The 26,385-nt window shown below is 38.3% G+C and overlaps 1 protein-coding gene across 15 annotated transcripts in view; it reads left to right on the top strand.

Annotated features, from left to right (window-relative positions):
• Positions 1-26,385, top strand: part of ALMS1 (ALMS1 centrosome and basal body associated protein) — a 230,530-nt gene that overhangs the window by 119,099 nt on the left and 85,046 nt on the right. For all 15 annotated transcript variants that reach the window (XM_042932717.1, XM_042932716.1, XM_042932701.1 and 12 more), the window contains 2 exons: positions 17,605-17,849; positions 22,446-22,571. In XM_042932717.1, the coding sequence (XP_042788651.1) occupies positions 17,605-17,849; positions 22,446-22,571 (371 nt within the window). The remainder of the gene's footprint in view (positions 1-17,604; positions 17,850-22,445; positions 22,572-26,385) is intronic.

Raw genomic sequence — 26,385 nt, forward strand, 5'->3', positions numbered from 1 at the left:
ACCCATCCCTCCCATCCCCCACCCCTCCCATCCCCCACACACCTCCCTCCATCAACCCTCAGTTCTCGTTCATTAAGAGTCTCTTTTTGTTCCCCCTCGTCTCTTTTGTTTGTTTGTTCCCCCTGGTCTCTTTTTTCCCCCTCTTCTTATATAGTCATCTGTTTTATCTTCTTAAATTCCACATATGAGTGAAATTATATTGGTAGTTGCCTTTCTCTGCCTGACTTAATTCACTTAGCATAATAAACTCTAGCTCCATCCACAATGTTGCGTATGGCAAGATTTCATTCTTTTTGATGGCTGAGTAGTATTCCATTGTGTATGTATGTATATATATATGTATATATATATATATATATATATATATATATATATATATATACACCCCACATCTTCTTTATCCATCATCATTCAGTGGACAATGGGGCTTTTTCCATTGTTTGACTATTGTTGATAATGCTGCTGTGAACATTGAGGTACATGTACCCCTTTGAATCTGAATCTGTATCTTTGTGTCCTGTGGGCAAATACCTAGTAGTGCTTACAAGATTGGAGGGTAGGTCTACTTTTTTTTTTTTTTATTTTTTTTTATTTTACTTTTTTATTTTATTTATTCTCAAGTTAGTTAACACACATTGTAGTCTTGGCTTCAGGAGTAGATTCCCGTGATTCATCACTTACTTACAACACCCAGTGTTCATCCCAACAAGTGCCCTCCTCAATGCCCATCTCCCATATTCCCCACCCCTTCTACCCCCAAGCCCTATCAAATCTCAGTTTGTTCTCTGTATTGAAGCATTTCTTATGGTTTGCCTCCTTCTGTACTTTTATTTTTCCTACCCTTCCCTTACAATCATCTGTTAAGTTTCTCAATTTCCACATATGAGTGAAATGTGATATCTGTCTTTCTCTGACTGACTTACTTCACTTAGCATAATACCCTCCAGTTCTATCCACTTTGTTGTTGCAAATGGCAAGATTTCATTCTTTTTCATTGTCAACTAGTATTCCACTGTATGTGTGTATATACATCCTTTTTTTTTTTTTTTTTTTTAATATATGAAATTTACTGTCAAATTGGTTTCCATACAACACCCAGTGCTCATCCCAAAAGGTGCCCTCCTCAGTACCCATCACCCACCCTGCCCTCCCTCCCACCCCCCATCAACCCTCAGTTTGTTCTCAGTTTTTAACAGTCTCTTATGCTTTGGCTCTCTCCCACTCTAACCTCTTTTTTTTTTTTTTTTTCCTTCCCCTCCCCCATGGGTTTCTGTTATGTTTCTCAGGATCCACATAAGAGTGAAACCATATGGTATCTGTCTTTCTCTGTATGGCTTATTTCACTTAGCATCACACTCTCCAGTTCCATCCATGTTGCTACAAAAGGCCATATTTCATTTTTTCTCATTGCCACGTAGTATTCCATTGTGTATATAAACCACAATTTCTTTATCCATTCATCAGTTGATGGACATTTAGGCTCTTTCCATAATTTGGCTATTGTTGAGAGTGCCGCTATAAACATTGGGGTACAGGTGCCCCTATGCATCAGTACTCCTGTATCCCTTGGATAAATTCCTAGCAGTGCTATTGCTGGGTCATAGGGTAGGTCTATTTTTAATTTTCTGAGGAACCTCCACACTGCTTTCCAGAGCGGCTGCACCAATTTGCATTCCCACCAACAGTGCAAGAGGGTTCCCGTTTCTCCACATCCTCTCCAGCATCTATAGCCTCCTGATTTCTTCATTTTGGCCACTCTGACTGGCGTGAGGTGGTATCTGAGTGTGGTTTTGATTTGTATTTCCCTGATAAGGAGCGACGTTGAACATCTTTTCATGTGCCTGTTGGCCATCCGGATGTCTTCTTTAGAGAAGTGTCTATTCATGTTTTCTGCCCATTTCTTCACTGGGTTATTTGTTTTTCGGGTGTGGAGTTTGATGAGCTCTTTATAGATTTTGGATACTAGCCCTTTGTCCGATGTGTCATTTGCAAATATCTTTTCCCATTCCGTTGGTTGCCTTTTAGTTTTGTTGGTTGTTTCCTTTGCTGTGCAGAAGCTTTTTATCTTCATAAGGTCCTAGTAATTCACTTTTGCTTTTAATTCCCTTGCCTTTGGGGATGTGCCGAGTAAGAGATTGCTACGGCTGAGGTCAGAGAGGTCTTTTCCTGCTTTCTCCTCTAAGGTTTTGATGGTTTCCTGTCTCACATTCAGGTCCTTTATCCATTTTGAGTTTATTTTTGTGAATGGTGTGAGAAAGTGGTCTAGTTTCAACCTTCTGCATGTTGCTGTCCAGTTCTCCCAGCACCATTTGTTAAAGAGACTGTCTTTTTTCCATTGGATGTTCTTTCCTGCTTTGTCAAAGATGAGTTGGCCATACGTTTGTGGGTCTAGTTCTGGGGTTTCTATTCTATTCCATTGGTCTATGTGTCTGTTTTTATGCCAATACCATGCTGTCTTGATGATGACAGCTTTGTAGTATAGGCTAAAGTCTGGGATTGTGATGCCTCCTGCTTTGGTCTTCTTCTTCAAAATTACTTTGGCTATTCGGGGCCTTTTGTGGTTCCATATGAATTTTAGGATTGCTTGTTCTAGTTTCGAGAAGAATGCTGGTGCAATTTTGATTGGGATTGCATTGAATGTGTAGATAGCTTTGGGTAGTATTGACATTTTGACAATATTTATTCTTCCAATCCATGAGCAGGGAATGTCTTTCCATTTCTTTATATCTTCTTCAATTACCTGCATAAGCTTTCTATAGTTTTCAGCATACAGATCTTTTACATCTTTGGTTAGATTTATTCCTAGGTATTTTATGCTTCTTGGTGCAATTGTGAATGGGATCAGTTTCTTCATTTGTCTTTCTGTTGCTTCATTGTTAGTGTATAAGAATGCAACTGATTTCTGCACATTGATTTTGTATCCTGCAACTTTGCTGAATTCATGTATCAGTTCTAGCAGACTTTTGGTGGAGTCTATCGGATTTTCCATGTATAATATCATGTCATCTGCAAAAAGCGAAAGCTTGACTTCATCTTTGCCAATTTTGATGCCTTTGATTTCCTTTTGTTGTCTGATTGCTGATGCTAGAACTTCCAGCACTATGTTAAACAACAGCGGTGACAGTGGGCATCCCTGTCGTGTTCCTGATCTCAGGGAAAAAGCTCTCAGTTTTTCCCCGTTGAGGATGATGTTAGCTGTGGGCTTTTCATAAATGGCCTTTATGATCTTTAAGTATGTTCCTTCTATCCCGACTTTCTCAAGGGTTTTTATTAAGAAAGGGTGCTGGATTTTGTCAAAGGCCTTTTCTGCATCGATTGACAGGATCATATGGTTCTTCTCTTTTTTTTTGTTAATGTGATGTATCACGTTGATCGATTTGCGAATGTTGAACCAGCCCTGCATCCCAGGAATGAATCCCACTTGATCATGGTGAATAATTCTTTTTATATGCTGTTGAATTCGATTTGCTAGTATCTTATTAAGAATTCTTGCATCCATATTCATCAGGGATATTGGCCTGTAGTTCTCTTTTTTTACTGGGTCTCTGTCTGGTTTAGGAATCAAAGTAATACTGGCTTCATAGAATGAGTCTGGAAGTTTTCCTTCCCTTTCTATTTCTTGGAATAGCTTGAGAAGGATAGGTATTATCTCTGCTTTAAATGTCCGGTAGAACTCCCCTGGGAAGCCATCTGGTCCTGGACTCTTATTTGTTGGGAGATTTTTGATAACTGATTCAATTTCTTCGCTGGTTATGGGTCTGTTCAAGCTTTCTATTTCCTCCTGATTGAGTTTTGGAAGAGTGTGGGTGTTTAGAAATTTGTCCATTTCTTCCAGGTTGTCCAATTTGCTGGCATATAATTTTTCATAGTATTCCCTGATAATTGTTTGTATCTCTGAGGGATTGGTTGTAATCATTCCATTTTCATTCATGATTTTATCTATTTGGGTCATCTCCCTTTTCTTTTTGAGAAGCCTGGCTAGAGGTTTGTCAATTTTGTTTATTTTTTCAAAAAACCAACTCTTGGTTTCGTTGATCTGCTCTACAGTTTTTTTAGATTATATATTGTTTATTTCTGCTCTGATCTTTATTATTTCTCTTCTTCTGCTGGGTTTAGGCTGCCTTTGCTGTTCTGCTTCTATTTCCTTTAGGTGTGCTGTTAGGTTTTGTATTTGGGATTTTTCTTGTTTCTTGAGGTAGGCCTGGATTGCAATGTATTTTCCTCTCAGGACTGCCTTCGCTGCATCCCAAAGCGTTTGGATTGTTGTATTTTCATTTTCGTTTGTTTCCATATATATTTTAATTTCTTCTCTAATTGCCTGGTTGACCCACTCATTCGTTAGTAGGGTGTTCTTTAACCTCCATGCTTTTGGAGGTTTTCCAGACTTTTTCCTGTGGTTGATTTCAAGCTTCATAGCATTGTGGTCTGAAAGTATGCATGGTATAATTTCAATTCTTGTAAACTTATGAAGGGCTGTTTTGTGACCCAGTATATGATCTATCTTGGAGAATGTTCCATGTGCACTCGAGAAGAAAGTATATTCTGTTGCTTTGGGATGCAGAGTTCTAAATATATCTGTCAAGTCCATCTGATCCAATGTATCATTCAGGGCCCTTGTTTCTTTATTGACTGTGTGTCTAGATGATCTATCCATTTCTGTAAGTGGGGTGTTAAAGTCCCCTGCAATGACCACATTCTTATCAATAAGGTTGCTTATATTTATGAGTAATTGTTTTATATATCTGGGGGCTCGGGTATTTGGCGCATAGACATTTATAATAGTTAGCTCTTCCTGGTGGATAGACCCTGTGATTATTATATAATGCCCTTCTTCATCTCTTGTTACAGCCTTTAATTTAAAGTCTAGTTTGTCTGATATAAGTATGGCTACTCCAGCTTTCTTTTGGCTTCCAGGAGCATGATAAATAGTTCTCCATCCCCTCACTCTCAATCTAAAGGTGTCCTCAGATCTAAAATGAGTCTCTTGTATACAGCAAATAGATGGGTCTTGTTTTTTTATCCATTCTGATACCCTATGTCTTTTAGTTGGCGCATTTAATCCATTTACATTCAGTGTTATTATAGAAAGATATGGGTTTAGAGTCATTGTGATGTCTGTATGTTTTATGCTTGTAGTGATGTCTCTGGTACTTTGTCTCACAGGATCCCCCTTAGGATCTTTTGTAGGGCTGGTTTCGTGGTGACAAATTCCTTCAGTTTTTGTTTGTTTGGGAAGACCTTTATCTCTCCTTCTATTCTAAATGACAGACTTGCTAGATAAAGGATTCTCGGCTGCATATTTTTTCTGTTTAGCACACTGTAGATATCGTGCCAAGCCTTTCTGGCCTGCCAAGTTTCAAAGGAGAGATCAGTCACGAGTCTTATAGGTCTCCCTTTATATGTGAGGGCACGTTTATCCCTTGCTGCTTTCAGAATTTTCTCTTTATCCTTGTATTTTGCCAGTTTCACTATGATATGTCGTGCAGAAGATCGATTCAAGTTACGTCTGAAGGGAGTTCTCTGTGCCTCTTGGATTTCAATGCCTTTTTCCTTCCCCAGTTCAGGGAAGTTCTCAGCTATAATTTGTTCAAGTACCCCTTCAGCACCTTTCCCTCTCTCTTCCTCCTCTGGGATACCAATTATGCGTATATTATTTTTTTTTAGTGTATCACTTAGTTCTCTAATTTTCCCCTCATACTCCTGGATTTTTTTATCTCTCTTTCTTTCAGCTTCCTCTTTTTCCATAACTTTATCTTCTAGTTCACCTATTCTCTCCTCTGCCTCTTCAAGCCGAGCCATTGTGGTTTCCATTTTGTTTTGCATTTCGTTTAAAGCGTTTTTCAACTCCTCGTTACTGTTCCTTAGTCCCTCGATCTTTATGGCAAGAGATTCTCTGCTGTCCTGTATACTGTTTTCAAGCCCAGCAATTAATTTTATGACTATTATTCTAAATTCACTTTCTGTTATATTATTTAAATCCTTTTTGATCAGTTCATTAGCTGTTGTTATTTCCTGGAGATTCTTCTGAGGGGAATTCTTCCGTTTGGTCATTTTGGAGAGTCCCTGGCGTGGTGAGGACCTGCAGTGCACTTCCCCTGTGCTGTGGTGTATAACTGGAGTTAGTGGGCGGGGCCACAGTCCGACCCGATGTCTGCCCCCAGCCCACTGCTGGGGCCACAGTCAGACTGGTGTGTGCCTTCTCTTCCCCTCTCCTAGGGGCGGGATTCACTGTGGGGTGGCGTGTTCCGTCTGGGCTACTTGCACACTGCCAGGCTTGTGTTGCTGGGGATCTGGCGTATTAGCTGGGGTGGGTAGGCAAGGTGCACGGGGGCTGGAGGGGCAGGCTTAGCTCGCTTCTCCTTAGGTGATCCACTTCAGGAGGAGCCCTGTGGCAGCGGGAGGGAGTCAGATCCGCTGCCGGAGGTTTGGCTCCGCAGAAGCACAGAGTTGGGTGTTTGCGCGGAGCGAGCAAGTTCCCTGGCAGGAACTGGTTCCCTTTGGGATTTTGGCTGGGGGATGGGCGGGGGAGATGGCGCTGGCGCCTTTGTTCCCCGCCAAGCTGAGCTCTGCCGTCCGGGGGCTCAGCAGCTCTCCCTCCCTTTGTCCTCCAGCCTTCCCGCTTTCCGAGCAGAGCTGTTAACTTATGACCTCCCAGACGCTAAGTCGCGCTTGCTGTCGGAACACAGTCTGTCCGGCCCCTCCGCTTTTGCCAGCCAGACTCGGGGGCTCTGCTTGGCCGGCGAGCCGCCCCTCCGCCCCGGCTCCCTCCCGCCAGTCCGTGGAGCGCGCACCGCCTCGCCGCCCTTCCTACCCTCTTCCGTGGGCCTCTAGTCTGCGCTTGACTCCTGAGACTCCCTTCTGCTAATCCTCTGGCGGTTTTCTGGGTTCTTTAGGCAGGTGTAGGTGGAATCTAAGTGATCGGCCGGACGCGCTGTGAGCCCCGCGTCCTCCTACGCCGCCATCTTCCGGAACCGGTAGGTCTACTTTTAACTTTTTAAGGCACCTCCATACTGTTGCCCAGAGTGGCTGCATCAGTTTGCATTCCCACCAGCAGTCCAAGAGGGTTCCCCTTTCTCTGCATCCTTGCCAACACCTGTTGTTTCTTGTGTTTTTAATTTTAGCCATTCTGACAGGTGTGAGGTAGTATCTCCATGGTTTTGATTTGTATTTCCCTTATGATGAGTGATGTTGAGCATCTTATGTGTCTGTTAGCCATCTGGATGTCTTCTTTGAAAAAGTGTCTATTCATGTCTTCTGCCCATTTCTTCACTGGATTATTTGTTCTTTATAGATTTTGGATACCAACCCTTTATCAGATAGGTCATTTGCAAATATCTTCTGCCATTGTATCAGTTACCTTTTAGTTTTGTTGATTATTTCCTTTGCTGTGCAGAAGCTTTTTAATCTTGATGAAGTCCCAGTAGTTCATGTTTGCTTTTGTTTGTCTTGCCTTTGGTGACTTGTCTAGTAATAAGTTGCTATGGCCAAGATCAGAAGTTGCTGCCTGTGTTATCCTCTAGGATTTTGATGGTTTCCTGGCTCACGTTTAGGTCTTTCATCCATTTTGAATTTATTTTTGTGTATGGTGTAAGAAAGTGGTCCAGTTTCATTCTTCTGCATGTTGCTATCCACTTTCCCCAACCATTTGTTGAAGAGACTTGTCTTTTTTTCCCTTTGGATATTCTTTCCTGCTTCCGTGCAGGAAGCATTTCTCGGTTTTCTGTTCTATTCCCTTGATCTGTGTCTCGTTTTGTGCATCCTACTGTCTTAATGACTACAGCTTGGTAATACAGCTTGAAGTCTGGAAATATGATGTCTCCAGCTTTGCTTTGCTTTTTCAGGATTGTTTTAGCTATTTGAGGTCTTTTCTGGTTCCATATAAATTTTAGGATTGTTTGTTCTAGCTCTGTGAAAAATACTGTCGGTATTTTGATAGGGAGTGCATTAAATGTGTAGATTGTTTTGGGTAGTATAGACTTTAAAAATATCTGTTCTTCCAGTCTATGAGCATGAAATGTTTTTCCATTTTTTTGTGTCCTCTTGAATTTCTTTCTTAAGTAAGTAGTTTTCAGAATACAGATCTTTTACCTCTTTGGTTTATTCATAGGTATCCTACAGTTTTTAGAATAATTATAAATGGGATCGATTCCTTGATTTCCTTTCCTGCTGCTTTATTATTGTTGTAGAGAAATGCAACCAATTTCTGTAGATTTTATAGCTTTGCTGAATTCATGTATTCGTTCTAGCTTACATTTCTTTTCTACATTTTTTAAAATTACCACAGGACATTTTTGTTGCTTGCTTATTCCATTTCATGCATATGAAATATAGAACATAGAGGTATATGTGAAAAGCTGCATATGTGTGTGTGTGTGTATGTACTTGTATAAATTATACACAGACACACACAGAGACTTTAAGTGCCTTCCTTCTTTCCTGTACGTCTGTACTATGTTGGGTTTTATTCGAGCGTAAAAAAAAAATTATTTTAGTATTTCCTGAGGTCTGCTGGGAATCTGTTCTGGGTGTTTTTGTTTTGTTTTGTTTTTGTCTACATTTGATTCTGAAAATTAGATTCTAATTTTCTGTTAAGATTCCCTATATTTTTATCTATTTAATCTTCCATACTTTGATCTCTCAGTGTACTCACAGTCATTTTAAAGTCCTTTCTGCACTAATTCCAGTATCTGAATCCTTTGTAAATCAGCTTTTCTTGTTTTTTCTCTCAATTTTTAGTCACTTTTTCCTTCTTGGCAGATTCTGTAACTTTTTATTATGTACTGGATGTTGTGAATTAAAACATTATAAAGACTGAAGGTGGTGTTACTTTCCACCAAAAGGATTTGCCCTTTCCTCTGTTAATCATACAAAATGAGAAGAAAGAGAGAAATTGCCAGAGAAGATGGCAGCATAGGAGGACGCTGGGCTCACCTCGTCCTGCTGATCACTTAGATTCCACCCACACCTGCCTCAATAACCCAGAAAACCATCAGAAGATGAGCAGTATGGACTTTCCGGAGCCAAGTGTAGACAAGAGGCCCACGGAAGAGGGTAGGAAGGGCAGAGAGGCGGTGCGCTACACAGACTGGTGGGAGGGAGCCGGGGCAGTGGAGGGGCAGCTGGCCTGGCAAGGCGAAATCCCTGAGTCTGGCTTGCAAAAGCGGGGGGGTGGGGGGGCAGACTGCATGAGTTCTGACAGCCAGTGGGATTTAACATCTGGAACGTTATAAGTCAACAGCTCTGCTCGGAGAGCGGAAGGGTGAGGGGACAACGGGAGGGAGAGTTGTTGAGCCCTGGAAGACAGAGCTCAGCTCAGTGGGGAACAAAGGCTCTGGCCAGCGCCATGTCCCTCTCCCATCTCCCAGCTGAAATCCCAAAGGGAACCAGTTCATCGAACTTGCTGGCACCACGCAAACACCCAACGCTGTGCTTCTGTGGATCCATCCCTCCGATGGGGCGACCTCCCTCCCGGTGCTGCAGGGCCCCTCCTGCAGGGGACCGCCGACTGCAAAGTGAGCTAGAGCCTGCCCCTCCCACCCCTGTGCACCTTGCAGATCCACCCCGGCTAATATGCCAGATCCCATCAAACCAGCACCACAAGCCTGGCAGTGTGTAAGTAGCCCAGACAGGGGCCACACCACTGCACAGTGAGTCCTGCCCCTGGGAGCGGGGACAATAAAGGTACACACCAGTCTGACTGTGGCCCCACCCACCAACACAAGTTACTCTAGACAGCACAGGGAAAGTGCCCTGCAGTTCTGGGCCACCCCAGGGACTATCCAAAATGACGAAATGGAAGAATTCTCCTCAAAAGAAACTTCAGAAAGTAGAGACAGCTAACGAATTGATCAAAAATGATTTAAGCAATATAACAGAACATGAATTTAGAATAATAGTCATAAAATTAATCACTGGGTTTGAAAAAAGTATAGAGGACAGCAGAGAATCTGTTGCTACAGAAATCAAGGGACTATAGCTAAAAAATGCTATAAATGAGGTGCAAAATAAAATGGAGGTGACCACAGCTCGGATTGAAGAGGCAGAGGAGAGAATAGGTGAATTAGAAGATAAAATTATGGAAAAAGAGGAAGCTGAGAAAAAGAGAGATAAAAAACTCCTGGAGTATGAGGGGAGAATTAGAGAACTAAGTGATGCAATCAAACCCAACAATATCTGTATAATAGGAATTCCAGAAGAGGAAGAGAGAGAGAAAGGGGCTGAAGGTATACTTGAACAAATCATAGCTGAGAACTTCCCTAATCTGGGTAAGGAAAAAGGCATTGAAATCCAAAAGGCACAGAGAACTCCCTTCAGACGGAACTTGAATCGATCTTCTGCACGACATATCATAGTGAAATTGACAAAATACAAGGATAAAGAGAAAATTCTGAAAGCAGCTAGGGATAAACATGCTCTAACGTATAAAGGGAGACCGATAAGACTAGTGACAGACCTATCTAATGAAACTTGGCAGGCCAGAAAGGAATGGCAGGGAATGTTCAATGTGATGAACAGAAAAAAATATGCAGCCAAGAATCCTTTATCCAGCAAGTCTGTCATTCAGAATAGAAGGGAAGATAAAGGTCTTCCCAAACAAACAAAAACTGAAGGAATTCATCACCACTAAACCAGCCCTACAAGAGATCCTAAGGGGGATTCTGTGAGTGAAATGGATCAGATGGACTTGACAGATATATTTAGAACTCTGCATTCCAAAGCAACAGAATATAGTTTCTTCTGGAGTGCACATGGAACCTTCTCCAAGATAGATCACATACTGGGTTACAAAACAGCCCTTCATAAGTTTACAAGAATTGAGATCATACCATGCACACTTTCAGACCACAATGCTATGAAGCTTGAAATCAACCACAGGAAAAAGTCTGGAAAACCTCCAAAAGCATGGAGGTTAAAGAACACCCTACTAAAAAATGAATGGATCAACCAGGCAGTTAGAGAAGAAATTAAAAAATATATGGAAACAAATGAAAATGAAAATACAACAGTCCAAAGGCTTTGGGACGCAGAGAAGGCAGTCCTGAGAGGAAAATACATTGTAATCCAGGCCTATCTCAAGAAACAAGAAAAATCCCCAATACAAAATCTAACAGCACACCTAAAGGAAATAGAAGCAGAACAGCAAAGACAGCCTAAACCCAGAAGAAGAAGAGAAATAATAAAGATCAGAGCAGAAATAAACAATATAGAATCTAAAAAAACTGTAGAGCAGATCAATGAAATCAAGAGTTGTCTTTTGAAAAAAATAAACAAAATTGATAAACCTCTAGCCAGGCTTCTCAAAAAGAAAAGGGAGATGACCCAAATGGATAAAATCATGAATGAAAATGGAATTATTACAACCAGTCCCTCAGAAATACAAGCAATTATCAGGGAATACTATGAAAAATTATATGCAGCAAACTGGACAACCTGGAAGAAATGGAGAAATTCCTAAGCACCCACACACTTCCAAAACTCAAACAGCAAGAAATAGAAAGCTTGAACAGACCCATAACCAGCGAAGAAATTGAATCAGTTATCAAAACTCTCCCAACAAACAAGAGTCCAGGACCAGATGGCTTCCCAGGGGAGTTCTACCAGACGTTTAAAGCAGAGATAATACCTATCCTTCTCAAGCTGTTCCAAAAAATAAAGGGAAGGAAAACTTCCACACTCATTCTATGAAGCCAGCCTTACTTTGATTCCTAAACCAGACAGAGACCCAGCAAAAAAAGAGAACTACAGGCCAATATCCCTGATGGATATGAATGCAAAAATTCTCAAGATACTAACAAATCGAATTCAACAGCATATTAAAAGAATTATTCACCATGATCAAGTGGGATTCATTCCTGGGCTGCAGGGCTAGTTCAACATTCACAAATCAATCAATGTGATACATCACATTAATAAAAGATAAGAACCATATGATCCTGTCAATCAATGCAGAAAAAGCATTTGACAAAATCAGCATCCTTTCTTAATAAAAACCCTGAAGAAAGTCGGGATAGAAGGAACATAATTAAATATCATAAAAGCCATTTATGAAAAGCCCACAGCTAATATCATCCTCAATGGAGAAAATCTGAGAGCTTTCCCCCTGAGATCAGGAACACGACAGGGATGTCCACTCTCACCACTGTTGTTTAACATAGTGTTGGAAGTGCTAGCATCAGCAATCCAGACAACAAAAGGAAATCAAAGGCATCAAAATTGGCAAAGATGAAGTTAAGCTTTCACTTTTTGCAGATGACATGATATTTTACATGGAAAACCTGATAGACTCCACCAGAAGTCTGCTAGAACTGATACATGAATTTAGCAAAGTCGCAGGATACAAAATTAATGTACAGAAATCAGTTGTACTCTTATACACTAACAATGAAGCAACAGAAAGACAAATAAAAAAACTGATCATATTTACAGTTGCACCAAGAAGCATAAAATACCTAGGAATAAACCTAACCAAAGATGTAAAAGATCTGTATGCTGAAAGCTATAGAAAGCTTATGAAGGAAATTGAAGAAGATACAAAGGAATGGAAAAACATTCCGTGCTCATAGATTGGAAGAATAAATACTGTTAAAATGTCAATACTACCCAAAGCTATCTACACTCAATGCAATCCCAATCAAAATTGCACCAGCATTCTTCTCGAAGCTAGAACAAGCAATCCTAAAATTCATATGGAACCACAAAAGGCCCTGAATAGCCAAAGTAATTTTGAAGAAGACCAAAGCAGGAGGCATCACAATCCCTGACTTTAGCCTCTACTACAAAGCTGTAATCATCAAGACAGCATGGTATTGGCACAAACACAGACACATAGACCAATTGAATAGAATGGAAACCCCAGAACTAGACCCACAAAAGTATGGCAAACTAATCTTTGACAAAGCAGGAAAGAATATCCAATGGAAAAAAGACAGTCTCTTTAACAAATGGTGCTGAGAGAACTGCACAGAAACATGCAGAAGGATGAAACTAGACCACTTTCTTATACCATACACAAAAATAAATTCAAAATGGATGAAGGACCTGAATGTGAGACAGGAAACCATCAAAACCGTAGAGGAGAAAGCAGGAGAAAACCTCTCTGACCTCAGCCACAGCAATTTCTTACTTGACACATCCCCAAAGGCAAGGGAATTAAAAGCAAAAGTGAACTATTGGGACCTCATGAAGATAAAAAGCTTCTGCGCTGCAAAGGAAACAATCAACAAAACTAAAAGGCAACCAACGGAATGGGAAAAGATATTTGTAAATGACATATCGGACAAAGGACTAGTATCCAAAATCTATAAAGAGCTCACCAAACTCCACACCCGAAAAACAAATAACCCAGTGAGGAAATGGGCAGAAAACATGAATAGACACTTCTCTAAAGAAGACATCCAGATGGCCAACAGGCACATGAAAAGATGCTCAACGTCACTCCTCATCAGGGAAATACAAATCAAAACCACACTCAGATACCACCTCACGCCAGTCAGAGAGGCTAAAATGAACAAATCAGGAGACTATAGATGCTGGTGAAGATGTGGAGAAATGGAAACCCTCTTGCACTGTTGGTGGGAATGCAAAGTGGTGCAGCCGCTCTGGAAAACAGTGTGGAGGTTCCTCAAAAAATTAAAAATAGATCTATCCTATGGCCCAGCAATAGCACTGCTAGGAATTTACCCAAGGGATACAGGAGTACTGATGCATAGGGGCACTTGTACCCCAATGTTTATAGCAGCAGTTTCAGCAATAGCCAAATTATGGAAAGAGCCTCAATGTCCATCAACTGATGAATGGATAAAGAAATTGTAGTTTATATACATAATGGAATACTACTTGGCAATGAGAAAGAATGAAATATGGCCTTTTGTAGCAACGTGGTTGGCACTGGAGAGTGTTATGCTATGTGAAATAAGTCATACAGAGAAAGACAGATACCATATGTTTTCACTCTTATGTGGATCCTGAGAAACTTAACAGAAGACCATGGGGAAAGGGAAGGAAAAAAAAAAAGGTTAGGGAGGGAGGGAGCCAAAACATAAGAGACTGTTAAAAACTGAGAACAAACTGAGGGTTTGATGGGTGGTGGGAGGGAGGAGAGGGTGGGTGATGGGTATTGAGGAGGGCACCTTTGGGGCTGAGCCCTGGGTGTTGTATGGAAACCAATTTGAGAATAAATTTCATATTTAAAAAAAAATTAAAAAATAAAAAATAAATCCTAAAAAATGACTGATCACTTCAGTCATGTCAGGTATTTTACTGAGTAAGCAGTGGGATGAAGCTGTAGTTGACTCATTATGCTTTTGATTTTTCCTGATTTGTGGCCTTCCTGGATTTTTGCTTTAATCCTGACAGATCTTTGATTCTGCAGTAAGTAAATACAGTGAGATAGTGTCTCAGATGTTTGAGTTCTTCTGTTTAGACTCTCAGCCCTTGCAGGTTTGAATGTGGCAAATGTAAGGGCAGCCCAGCTATGTTGTAGTTACACTTTCTTTTTCATATATTTTTTTAATGTTTATTTATTTTTGAGAGAGAGACAGACAGAGCATGACTGGGGGGAGGGGCAAAGAGAGAGGGAGACACAGAATTCGAAGCAGGCTCCAGGCTCTGAGCTATCAGCATCAGCTATCAGCCTGACAGAGGGCTTGAACTCGTGAACTGCGAGATCATGGCCTGAGTCGAAGTCGGACGCCCAACTGACTGAGCCACCCAGGCACCTCTGTAGTTACACTTTCTTAATGGAAATTTGTCTCATAAGAACCCAAACATTGGAAGTGATTTTACTTTTTTTGGCTCAGCCCCTTTCTTGGGAATGGCACTTCTGGTTTTTTTCTCTCGAGTCTGGAATGTGTCCTCAGATTTGAAAGTTCTCTCACTCAGGCAGTAGTTATTTAGCTTCCTGCCTTATTCAGGTTCAAAATTTGGCAAATGTCTTGAGGAGGAGACCTGATGTTTGTTAAAGGCCCCTCTGTCTAATGGGACTTGGTTTGTTATTAATGCCTTGACTATGAAGCAGAATGCACTCTGCTTCTCTGACTCAATTTCACATTCTCCCATACCATCCTGATACTAAGAAAATGTCCTGGGGGGAAATTGGCTTGGCATTTTGCTAGATTTCACTCCATGGTAGCCCATGAGTTCCTCAAAAGCTCTGGTGATTTCTCTTTCCATGGGGAGTATGTCTGCCTACACTCAGTCTCTGCCCATAATCTCCAAAATCCCTTCTCTAGCATATTAGATGATATTATTTCCTGATTGCTTCCATAGCTCTCTGATATCTTTTACCTGTGATTTTTATAATTTATTCAATTTTATTTCCTTGTTGTAACAGGAATGATGGCCTGTGGCTATGTACTGTATTCTACCTGGAAATGGAAGTCCTATTTAGGTTACCTTTAATTTCTCTAATGAATAGCTTCCTACTTAGAGTTCTTACATTTTTAATTATACTATTAGGTATTTGATATTTGTGATATTACAGATGGCATATTTTTTAGCCTTTGATTTTATAATTTTTCTGATACCAAAAGTGGATTTTTAAAAATTTCTATCTCCTATCTGGCAACTTTTCTAAAAATTTATATTTTAATTAGTTATGTTTAGATTGTTTTAGGTTTTCTGTGTACCTAATTATATAAAATATATATTATTATTTCTTCTTTCTTCTTTCTCCTTACTGGTAATGCCATTTAAGACCTTTACTAAAGTTGAACAGAAATGGTGAGAATTGACATCCTTATTTTGTTCCTAATCTAACAGTGAGCATTTTCTATATTTCAGTATGAATAGGATGGTTGCTCTAAAGTTTTTTGTGATTTCCCTTTGCTACGAGTTTTTATCATACATAATTCTTGAGCTTTATCAAATGCTTTATTTAGCTATATTTATGTGGTCATAAACATTTTGTCTATTTTTTTGACGTGGTGAATCATATTGATTGATTTTTGAGTGTTAACTCACCTTACATTCCTGGAGTAAACCATCTTGGTATGAATTCGCATACATACAGCGTTTGGTTTTCTAATATTTTCCTTAGTATTCTTGCTTGCATATTCATAAGGAAGATTGACCTATTATTTTCTTTTCTCATAATTTTCCTCTTCAGTTTTCCTATTCAATTGAATAGTAGACAGAGGGTAGAAATTCAAGGGTTCTTCTGTTTTGTAACACATTATTACTGTATCTAATACAGTATTAATACAGTATTACTCTGTTTTTAAAAAATATTTTTGAGTAAGTTTATTTTTTTTTAAGTTTATTTAAAGACAGAGAAAGCATGAGTCGGGGAGGGGCAGAGGGAGAGGAAGAGAAAATCCCAAGCAGGCTCTGCACTATCAGTCAAAGCCTCATGCAGGGCTACATCTCAGGAACTATGACATCATGGCCTGCGCTGAAATCAAGAGCTGGATGCGTAATAGACTGAGCCACCAGGTGCCCCTTGAGTACTTTTAGGTCTACAGAAAAGACAGACATAATAGAGTTCCCTGTACCCATCTGCCAGCTTTTCCTATTAACATTCTACATTACGGCTGTGAACATTAGTCAAAATTAAGAAGGCAACATTTGTACATTACCATTAACTACACGCCCAACTTTATTTATATTTCATATTTTTTCCATTGATGGCCTTTTTTTTGTTCCAGGACCCAGTTCAGTATTTACAATTCCCTTTAGATAGTTGTCATGTCTCTTTAGTCTTCTCTTTTCAATGACAGTGCCTCATTCCTTCCTTTTTTTCATGATTTTGACAGTTTTGACAAATATTGGTTAGATATTTTGTAGAATGTCCCTCAGTCTGGGTTTGGCTGATGTTTTTCACATGATTAGACTTGAATTAGGAGTTTTGGCAAAGAATACCGTAAGAAGGAAATACCCATTGCTTCACATCATAGCATAGAGAATGTGACATCTACATGACAACATTGGTGATATGACCCTTCATCACCATGGTGTTCGCTAGGTTTCTACACTATAAAGTTACTATTTATCCCTTTTTATTACTCTGTTCTTTGGAGTCCAGTTGCTTAATCCAGCCCATACTCAAAGGAGAAGGGAGAGATTAATCTTCACCTCCTTGGATGGGGAAGTATCTACATATATTATTTGGAATTCTGTAAACAAGATTTATCTTCTTTCATTTTGTGTTTATTCAGTAATTTCTTTATTCTGTTTTAATATTAATTCTCAAATCATAATACATAATTACAATTTTGAAAATCTCTGGTTCCCCCACTAACATAAACTTCTTCATGCAAGTCATTATTTCTTGTTTATTTTTGTACACTATGCATTTAATTTATAGTGGACTTCTAGTAATTTTTTGAAATGAATATATTTTTACTTCAACTGAAAAGTACTATTACTCAGCTAAATTGTATGATAGCATTCTAAATTGAAGTTTAAAGTAGATTTTAAAATGAATAAAAGTAAACTCATGCACACTTGGATTATAAGTATCTCAGATGGCAAAGGGTACTGTAGAAATAACCATTTGAAGTTGTTGTATCTCCACAAAATATTCCTTGAAGCTACCTTTGGAAAGAGATTACAGTATTTGATAAGCCACGGATATGACCTGCTGTGTCCTTTCTCTTTTTTGTTCAGACCGTCAGAGGAGATTAAGACCCCCCCATTTTCTGCCTTTTCTGGAAAATTATCATCTGATGCAGTCACTCAGATAACAACAGAAAGTCCAGGAAAAACCATGTTTTCATCTGAAATTTTTATTAATGCTGAAGATCATGGATTTGAAAGTCCAGAGCCCAGTACCCAGAACCTGAACAAAGTTCCTGTCAAGTTTGTGTCATCATCTTCAGTTCAACAGATTACTCATCCTCATGGCACAGATGGTAAGAGAATGTGATTACATTTTAGGTCATAATACCAACTTTTATATGCAGTGATCTCAGAAATTTGTGAGGAGGTCTTTCTAGTGAGAAAACGAAATTTTTGTTTTATGCATTAGGATCCAAGCGATTCTATCCGTCTTTTATTTACACAGCTATGAAGAGAGTGTGATTATGTTTTTGCCTTAATTTCTAGTGGAGTTACAACTTATGTGGAAGTTGGTGTGACTGGGTGGCTCAGTTGATTAAGTGTCTGACTCCTGGTTTCGGTTCAGGGCATGATCTCATGGTTTGTGAGTTCGAGCCCCGCATTGGGCTCTGTGCTGGCAATGAAGAGCCTTCTTAGGATTCTCTCTCTCCCTCTCTCTCTGCCACTACCCCCACCTCAAAATAAATAAATAAACTTAAAAAAAAAAAAACTTATGTGGAACTCATGCTGCTTGCGATTGACATATTTTTATCTCATGATACTTATAATAATGCAAGTAGTTCATAAAAATTTAAAAACTGTGGAGGTCTAGTTTTAGGCTGGCAGGTGAATTATTGGCATTTTGTATTATATTAAATGTTACATATAATACAATGTTAAATAGTAGCAAAAATATATAATAGTACAAATACAATACCAATCTGTTTCTTATAAAATAATGACCAAAGACCTAGGTTGGCTTGCTGTCTTCAAAACATGGATCCCACAGTTACCTTGGATTCACCACCACAATCAGCTAGAAGGGACAGAAAAAGCATAGAGAAGCACTTGTGGAGGCACCTGGGTGGCTCAGTTGGTTAAGCATCCAACCCAATGGATTGGCTCAGGTCACGCTCTCACGGTGTTCCGGTTCAAGCCCTATGTCAGGCTCTGGGCTGACAGCGTGGAGCCTGCTTGGAGTCTCTCACTCCCTCTTTCTCTGCCCCTCCTCTGCTCTCTTTCTCTCTCAAAATAAATAAATAAACTTTAAAAAGAGAGAGAAGCACACGTACTAGGCCTAGAAGTGGCTCAGATCATTTTCTCGTAGCTAGGAATAGTTTAGCTGTGTTTTTCAGGATGAAGAGTGGATTTTGATGAATAGCTAGCAGTCTCTACCATAAGGTCTACATTTAGAGTGTTTATATTGCTGTTGTCACAGTGATATTTCAATAGTGCTTATACTTTATAACATTCGAATTAGAGTGTTATTTTCTTTTTCAGACCAATAACAGGAAAATTAACAATTAAGTTTCCGTTCTTCCCTCAAATGAGGGTGGGAACTTTAAGTTACTAATTTTAAAGTATTTAATAGTTAGCACAGGTCTACTCAAAATGTTACTGTAAGTTTTTCTCCTTATGCAAAAAGGTTATCTATCTGTAGATAAAGATGGGATACACCTAAATAATGAAAGAGAATTTCTTGGTTCAGCATTTAACTTTCAGTGAATTTAATTTCAACAAGTACATTTATATGTTAAGATGGTTATACTTCTTAAACATTTTCATTGTGAAAAAAATGCCCCCCAAATCTACAGTTTAATAAATATCACAAAGAACACCTTTCTGTCTATATCAGTTACCTAGTACTACAGTGATACTATTAAACAACCTTGAAAATCTCAGTGCTTTATAACAATAAACATTTGCTTTTTTCACTCATGGACTTTGTGAGTCAATTGGAGTTTGGCTTTAGGCTACAGAAATGGTTTGGGTCTGTTCCATATGCCTTGTTCTGAAACCAAGGCTAATGAGAAATACGTACTTTGGGTTATGTTGTTCTCATGGTGGTGGGAGAAGCACAAGAGGGGAAATCCAACTGTGAGAGTGTGGTTTAAACTTCTGCTCACATCAAATGCATACATTTATATAGAGACCATAATTTATGGTTTTACCTTTGTATACAGGACCTGGAAGGATTCCTTTAAAGGATTAATATTATTGGATTACTAATAAAATATTATGTTTAATACTGTGGATTTAAAAGTAAAATTTTGTGGGTTTTTTTTTGTATGAAAACATTTCAAATTTCAAAGAAACGTATGTTAAACACATGACTATGTGGTCACTATTCTGAATTTCAAAATTCAGAATAATATACTATATGTTTATATTTGGTTTGTTTTCAAAATTTTTGAAGAAATTTATTTTATAGTTGAAGTTTCTTTTTTACTCTTCTCCAGTCTTTTTATTCTTTCCCAACAGCAACCATTATTTGCTTTGTAGTCACTTCTTCTCTTATAGGCAGGCAGCACAAAGTAACCTTAAAACTATTGCATCCAAACATAAAATTGTCAAGAATTTTGAAAAGACACTTATTGGTCTCAGAATTCTCCATCTCCCTATGAGAGCCATGTTTGCTCTGGGTCCATTGTAATTCTGCCCAGTTGTCTTTTGCAGCTGTATTTCACCAAAATATAACTTTAACCACCACTACCCAATGTTATATACACTGGTAGAGGAAGAAAATTAATCAGTGTTCTAACAATAATGAAAACAGCAATAACCAGATAGAAGTGAAGGCTACAGCGTATTTTTCCTGTTGTTTAAATTTTTCCCTTCTCTTGACTTCACAGAAACAAAAACATGTATAAAGAAAAAAAAAAAAAAACCTCCTCTACAATAATTAAATTATTACATTGGTACAGACATTTTAGATAACATTTTTGTAGTTAGTGTTTTTAAAAACAAAACTTTATAAACGGTATAATTTTTCACTCTATAATCAGAGAAGTTATCTGAGATGGGGCAGCAGGGGAGAAATGGGTATGCTATAACCAGGAAAATCTTTATTCACAGAATTCTTTATAATTGAAAATTTAACTCATCTTAAATTTTCAATATTAGGAGAAGGGATACATACATTTAACCTGTAGTATAGCCATATAAAATGTAAAGACAGGAAATAAAATGAATGTTTTATTATAAATGCAGAGTAGAAACACTGAATTCCACATTTTTACATACTATAGGCAAACAACTGTGTAAACACATAAGACAGTGAGAAAGGACACATAGGAAATAGATTAAAATGTTAATAGTTATCTTTGAGTGGTAGGACTTTGTCTTTTTTACTTTTATGTGTTTCCTTTCTTAAAAAATGTGTTAAATATATTGAATTGGAGGTAATTAGCATGTCTACATTATTGGGTATTTAATTCATGAGCATGGTATATACATTCATCTATTCATAGTTTTCAGTGAAGAAATCTTTATTTACATTTATTCATTAGATATTTGATATTATATTTTTCTTTCATGACACTGTATGTAGTATTTTTCCTATGTGGTTTTGCTGGTGTATAGAAACACAATTGTGTTTTTTAATACCGATGTTGTGCGCAGTGACTGTGCTAATAATACCAGTTTAAATTTTATGGCAATAATCACATGAAAAGATTCTAAACATAATTACTGGGGAAATGCAAATGTTTACCATAATGATATGCCATTACACACCCACCAAATAGCTAAAATTAACTAACAACAACAAAACTATACCAATTTTTATGTATTTTCTTAAAATTGGGAATTTATACTTCTATAATTGAAACTTTATTTTGAAAAGAAGAAATTTATTTTGAAGATCTTTCACATAGAAGTGAATTAGACATATTTTCTATGACTCTGGGGGACAGAATAAGACCATAAGACCAGTAGTAAGGGGTTAACAATTTGGGGTTCAATATAAGATAAAGTGGGTTTTAGTTAGAGCCATCTGTACATGGACTAGATTGCTAAAAAACTGGTCTCAATGAAACCTACCCCTACCACTCTATTTTTAAAAAATTTTTTTATGTTTATTTATTTTTGAGACCGAGAGAGACAGAGCACGAATGGGGGAGGGTCAGAGAGAGAGGGAGACACAGAATCTGAAGCAGGCTCCAGGCTCTGAGCTGTCAGCACAGAGCTGACGCGGGGCTCGAACTCACGGACTGCGAGATCATGACCTGAGCCGAAGTCGGACACTTAACCCACTGAGCCACCCAGGCGCCCCCCTACCACTCTATTTAAACTGCATCTTGCCCTGGTTTCCCTAGTAGTCCTACTAATAATCCTCAGCATTTTCTAATTTCTTTTTCATGTAACTTATAATTTATTAAAATAATAAATAATTTACTTATTTAATGTGTTATTACTGTATATCTCCTTCCTCTAGAATGCTAGCTCTTCTTGAAGGCAGAGATTTTTTGTTTTAGTTCATATATGCCAAGGATCCTTTTTTTTTTTTTAAAGTTTATTTATTTGTTTGTTTATTTTTAAATAGAACGAGCACAAGTGGCAGGGGTGGGGAGAATCTTGAGCAGGCTGCATGCTCTGTGTGGAGCCCAACACGAGACTCAATCCTATGACCTTGGGATCATGATCTGAGCCAAAATCAAGAACCATACACTCAACCGAGCCACCCAGGCAGACCTGAAGTTTATTTTTTTAGGTCATCTCTACACCCAGTATGGAGCTCAAACTCACAACCCTGAGATCAAGAGTTGCATGCTCTTCCAACTGAGCCAGCCCGGTGCCCTGATACATGCCACAAATCTTGTACGCTGCATGGCACATTAAAGGCACTCAATATTTGTTCAGTGAAGTTTAACAAATCTTCTTATTAATTGTTCTCATCTTTATCTCCTTAGCCCAGCCTTCACTGTTGCCATATAAGCCTCCTGGTAGTACCAGGATGTACTATGTTCCACAATTAAAACAGATTCCTTCTTATCTGGATTCCAGATCAGATACCACCATTGAGAGCTCTCACTCAGGTAATCTGCATAAATTAAGCAAATTTTTATTTTTTGAAATTTTATTTGTGGTTTAGCTGGTTAATTCTAGAATGACATGTGAAAATTCAGTGATATTTAAGCCTTTAATGAAATATGGAGCTTTTCATGAGCCAGTCTATGGTTCAGAAAAGTAAGTTATTTGGCAAGATGTATTTAATGAAGAAAATTGTATGGATAATTGTTTGTTTGGTTTGGTGGACTCCTTTTCAGACAAAGGTTTCCAGGTTTTCTCTGTTCACAGTGCCCTTAGTGTTTTGGTGATTTTTTTTTCTCATTATTATATGGAATGCATGTAAAAACAAGAAGTATTTTTAGAAACAGCTATAAGTTTATTAGGACATAAATATTTGCTGTTTTGATTTAGCAACTTAATAAAAATATTAGGTATTTCCTTTTGGTTTTGGGTTTTGAAAGAAAATATTTTACTTTGTTCATAAATAACCACAGTTATTTACTAATGAGATATGTGCAGCTATTAGAACACTTGTACAACTTTTCAAACCTTGATATGAAATTGAACACAACCACAGTTATTTGCTGCTTTTACTATAGAAACCCAAAAATCTAGCTTTGCAAAGATACAACATCATTGAAAGGAATATGGCATTATCTAATATGGAAATTTAATGTTTATTTGTTTTGTGAAAGAGAGAGCATGAGCGGGGGGCGGGGGAGGGGGCAGAGAGAGAGGGAAAGAAAGAAAGAATCCCAAGCAGGTTCCGCACTACCAGCGTAGAGTCTCACATGGGGCTCAAACCCACGAACCGTGAGATTATGACCAGAGCCAAAATCAAGAGTCAGATGCTTAACCACCTGAGCCTCCCGGGCGCCCCTAGTATTGAAAATCGAAAGTACTTTGAGCTAGTAGTTTGTGTAGTGTACACTAGATACCAGGTATTAGTGTTGTTTCTGTAGAGTTTTAAAATATCCCACAGCACCCCTGTGAGATCACCACCGGCAAATTGCAGATTTAGAAGATGAGTAGCACCCCATGCAGGAACTCAGTAAATATTTCCTGTGGGGATTTTAAGATAAGGATACTGAATTGGTGTGGTGTGGGGTTTGGATTGATGGGATAACATTTTGAGTTGACTTGGTTCAGTTCAGATATAATTTTTTTTTCCACAATTTGCCAATAGACATCTTTATATGTATAAGAATTGTACATGACAAATTTTCCCTAGTCTTAGGCATATTTTTTGGTTAACTTTAAGAGGACGGAACAAGTATCTAATGGTAACGAAAAGCACCTGGTATAACTGCTTCTAATTCCCCACTATGGTGCTACTAAAAAAAAAAAAAGACCAACAAAAATGCTCTTATTACCAAATGTTAAGATTAATTATTAAGCCTATAACCAGAAACTGGAAGAAATTTTCACTATATGCAAGGCTCTGACACTTGGGGCACCTAGGTGGTTCAGTCAATTGAGCATCTGACTCTTGAGTTTAGCTTGGATCATGATCCCAGGGTAGTGGGATCGAGTCCTGCATCTCGCTTTGTGCTGAGCATGGAGCCTGCTTTAGATTCTCTCTACCCCTTCTGCCCCTCTCCCCTGCTCATGCACTCTCTTATAAAATAAAATAATAATAATAATAATAAATAAAAAGTAAAATAATAAAAATAAAAACACACTTAGTGGGGATTTATTCCTGGGTTGCAAGGATGGTTCAGTATTTTCAAATGAATCAACACAGTACATCTGATCTTTTTCAATGGATACACAGAAAGCATTTGATAAAGTACAACATCCATTCATGATTTAAAAACAAATCCCTCAATAAAGTAAGTTTAGATTAAGCATACCTCAACATAATAAAATCATATTTGAAAAATGCACAGTTAGCATCATCCTAAGTGGGGAAAAACAGAGGGCTTTTCCTCTAGGGTTAGGAATAAGACAGGGCTGTCCACTCTCACCACTTATATTCAACATACTATTGGAAGTCCTAGTCATAGCAATCAGACAACTAAAAGAAATAAAAGGCATCCAAATCACCAAGGAAGAAGTAAAACGTTCACTGTTTGCAGATGATGTGATACTATATATAGAAAACCCAAAAGGCCCCACCAAAAAACTGCTAGAACTGATAAATGAATTCAGTAAAGTTGCAGGATACAAAATCAACATTCAGAAATTGTTGAATTTCTATACACCAATTATGAAGCAGCAGAAAGAAATTAAGGAAGCAGTCTCATTTACAATTGCACCAAAAACAATAAAATACCTAGGAATAAACCTAACCAAAGAGATGAAAGACTTGTACTCTGAAAAATATAGAATACTGATGAACGAAATTAAAGATGACACAAAGAAATGGAAAGATACTCCATGCTCATGGATTGAAAGAACAAATATTGTTAAAATGTCTATACTACCCTAAGCAGTCTACACATTTAATGCAATGCTTCTGAAAATACCCACAGCATTTTTCACAGAGCTTGAACAAACAATCCTAAAATTTATATGGAACCACAAAAGACCCCCGAATAGCCAAAGCAACCTTGAAAAAGAAAAAACTGGAGACATCACAATTCCAGACTTCAAATTATATTACAAAGCGATAGTAATCAAAACAGTATGGTCCTAGCACAAAAATAAACCTATAGATCAGTGGAGCAGAATAGAAAACCCAGAAATGAACCCACAATTATATGGTCAGTTAATCTTCGACAAAGCAGGAAAGAATATCCAATGGAAAAAAGACAGTCTGTTCAACAATGGTGTTGGGAAAACTGGACAGCATACAAAAGAATGAAACTGGACCACTTTCTTACACCATACACAAAGATAAAGTCAAAATAGATTAAAGACCTAAATGTGAGGCGTGAAACCATAATCCTAGACAAGAACACAGGCAATAACTTCTTTTGACTTCAATTATAGCACTTTCTTTCTAGATATGTCTCTGAGACAAGGGAAACAAATTCAAAAATAAACTATTGGGACTTTGTCAAAGTAAAAAACTTCTGGACAGGGAAGGAAACAATCAATAAAGCTAAAAGGCAACCTATGGAATAGGAGAAGATATTTGCAAATGACATCTGATAAAGGGTTACTATCCAAAGTATATAAAGAACTTATAAAACCCATTACCTTAATAATGACTAATCCAGTTAAAAAATGGGCACTATATCGCCCCCCACTCATGTTCTCTCTCTCTCAAAAACTAAAAAGTAAAAATGGGCAGAATATATGAGTTAGACATTTTTCCAAAGAAGACATCCAGATAGCAAACAGATACATGAAAAGATCCTCAATGTCATTGATTATCAGGGAAATGCAAATCAGAACTACAATGAGAGATCACATCACACCTGTTAGAATAGCTAAAATCAACAACACAAGAAACAACAGGTGTTGTCAAGGATGTGGAGAAAGGTGAACCCTCATGCACATTTGGTGAGAATGCAAACTGGTGTAGTCACTCTGGAAAACCATATGGAGGTGCCTCAAAAAGTGAAAAATAGAACTACTCTATGATCTTGTAGTTGCACTACTGGGTGTTTACCCAAAGTATACAAAAATACTAACTCAAAGTTACACATGCATATGTGTCCTGGTGTATCTACACCAGTACTATCTACCATAGCCAAATTGTGGAAACAGTCCAAGTGTCCATCATTTGATGAATGGATAAAGAAGAGGATGTGTATATACACATATATACAATGGAACATTACTCAGCCATAAAAGAGAATGAAATCTTGTCATTTGAAATGACATGGATGGAGCTAGAGAGTATTATGCTAAGCAAAATAAGTCAGAGAAAGACAAATACCATATGATTTC

The sequence above is a fragment of the Panthera leo genome, chromosome A3, assembly GCF_018350215.1.
Source record: "Panthera leo isolate Ple1 chromosome A3, P.leo_Ple1_pat1.1, whole genome shotgun sequence".
NCBI classification, from domain to species: Eukaryota; Metazoa; Chordata; class Mammalia; order Carnivora; family Felidae; genus Panthera; species Panthera leo.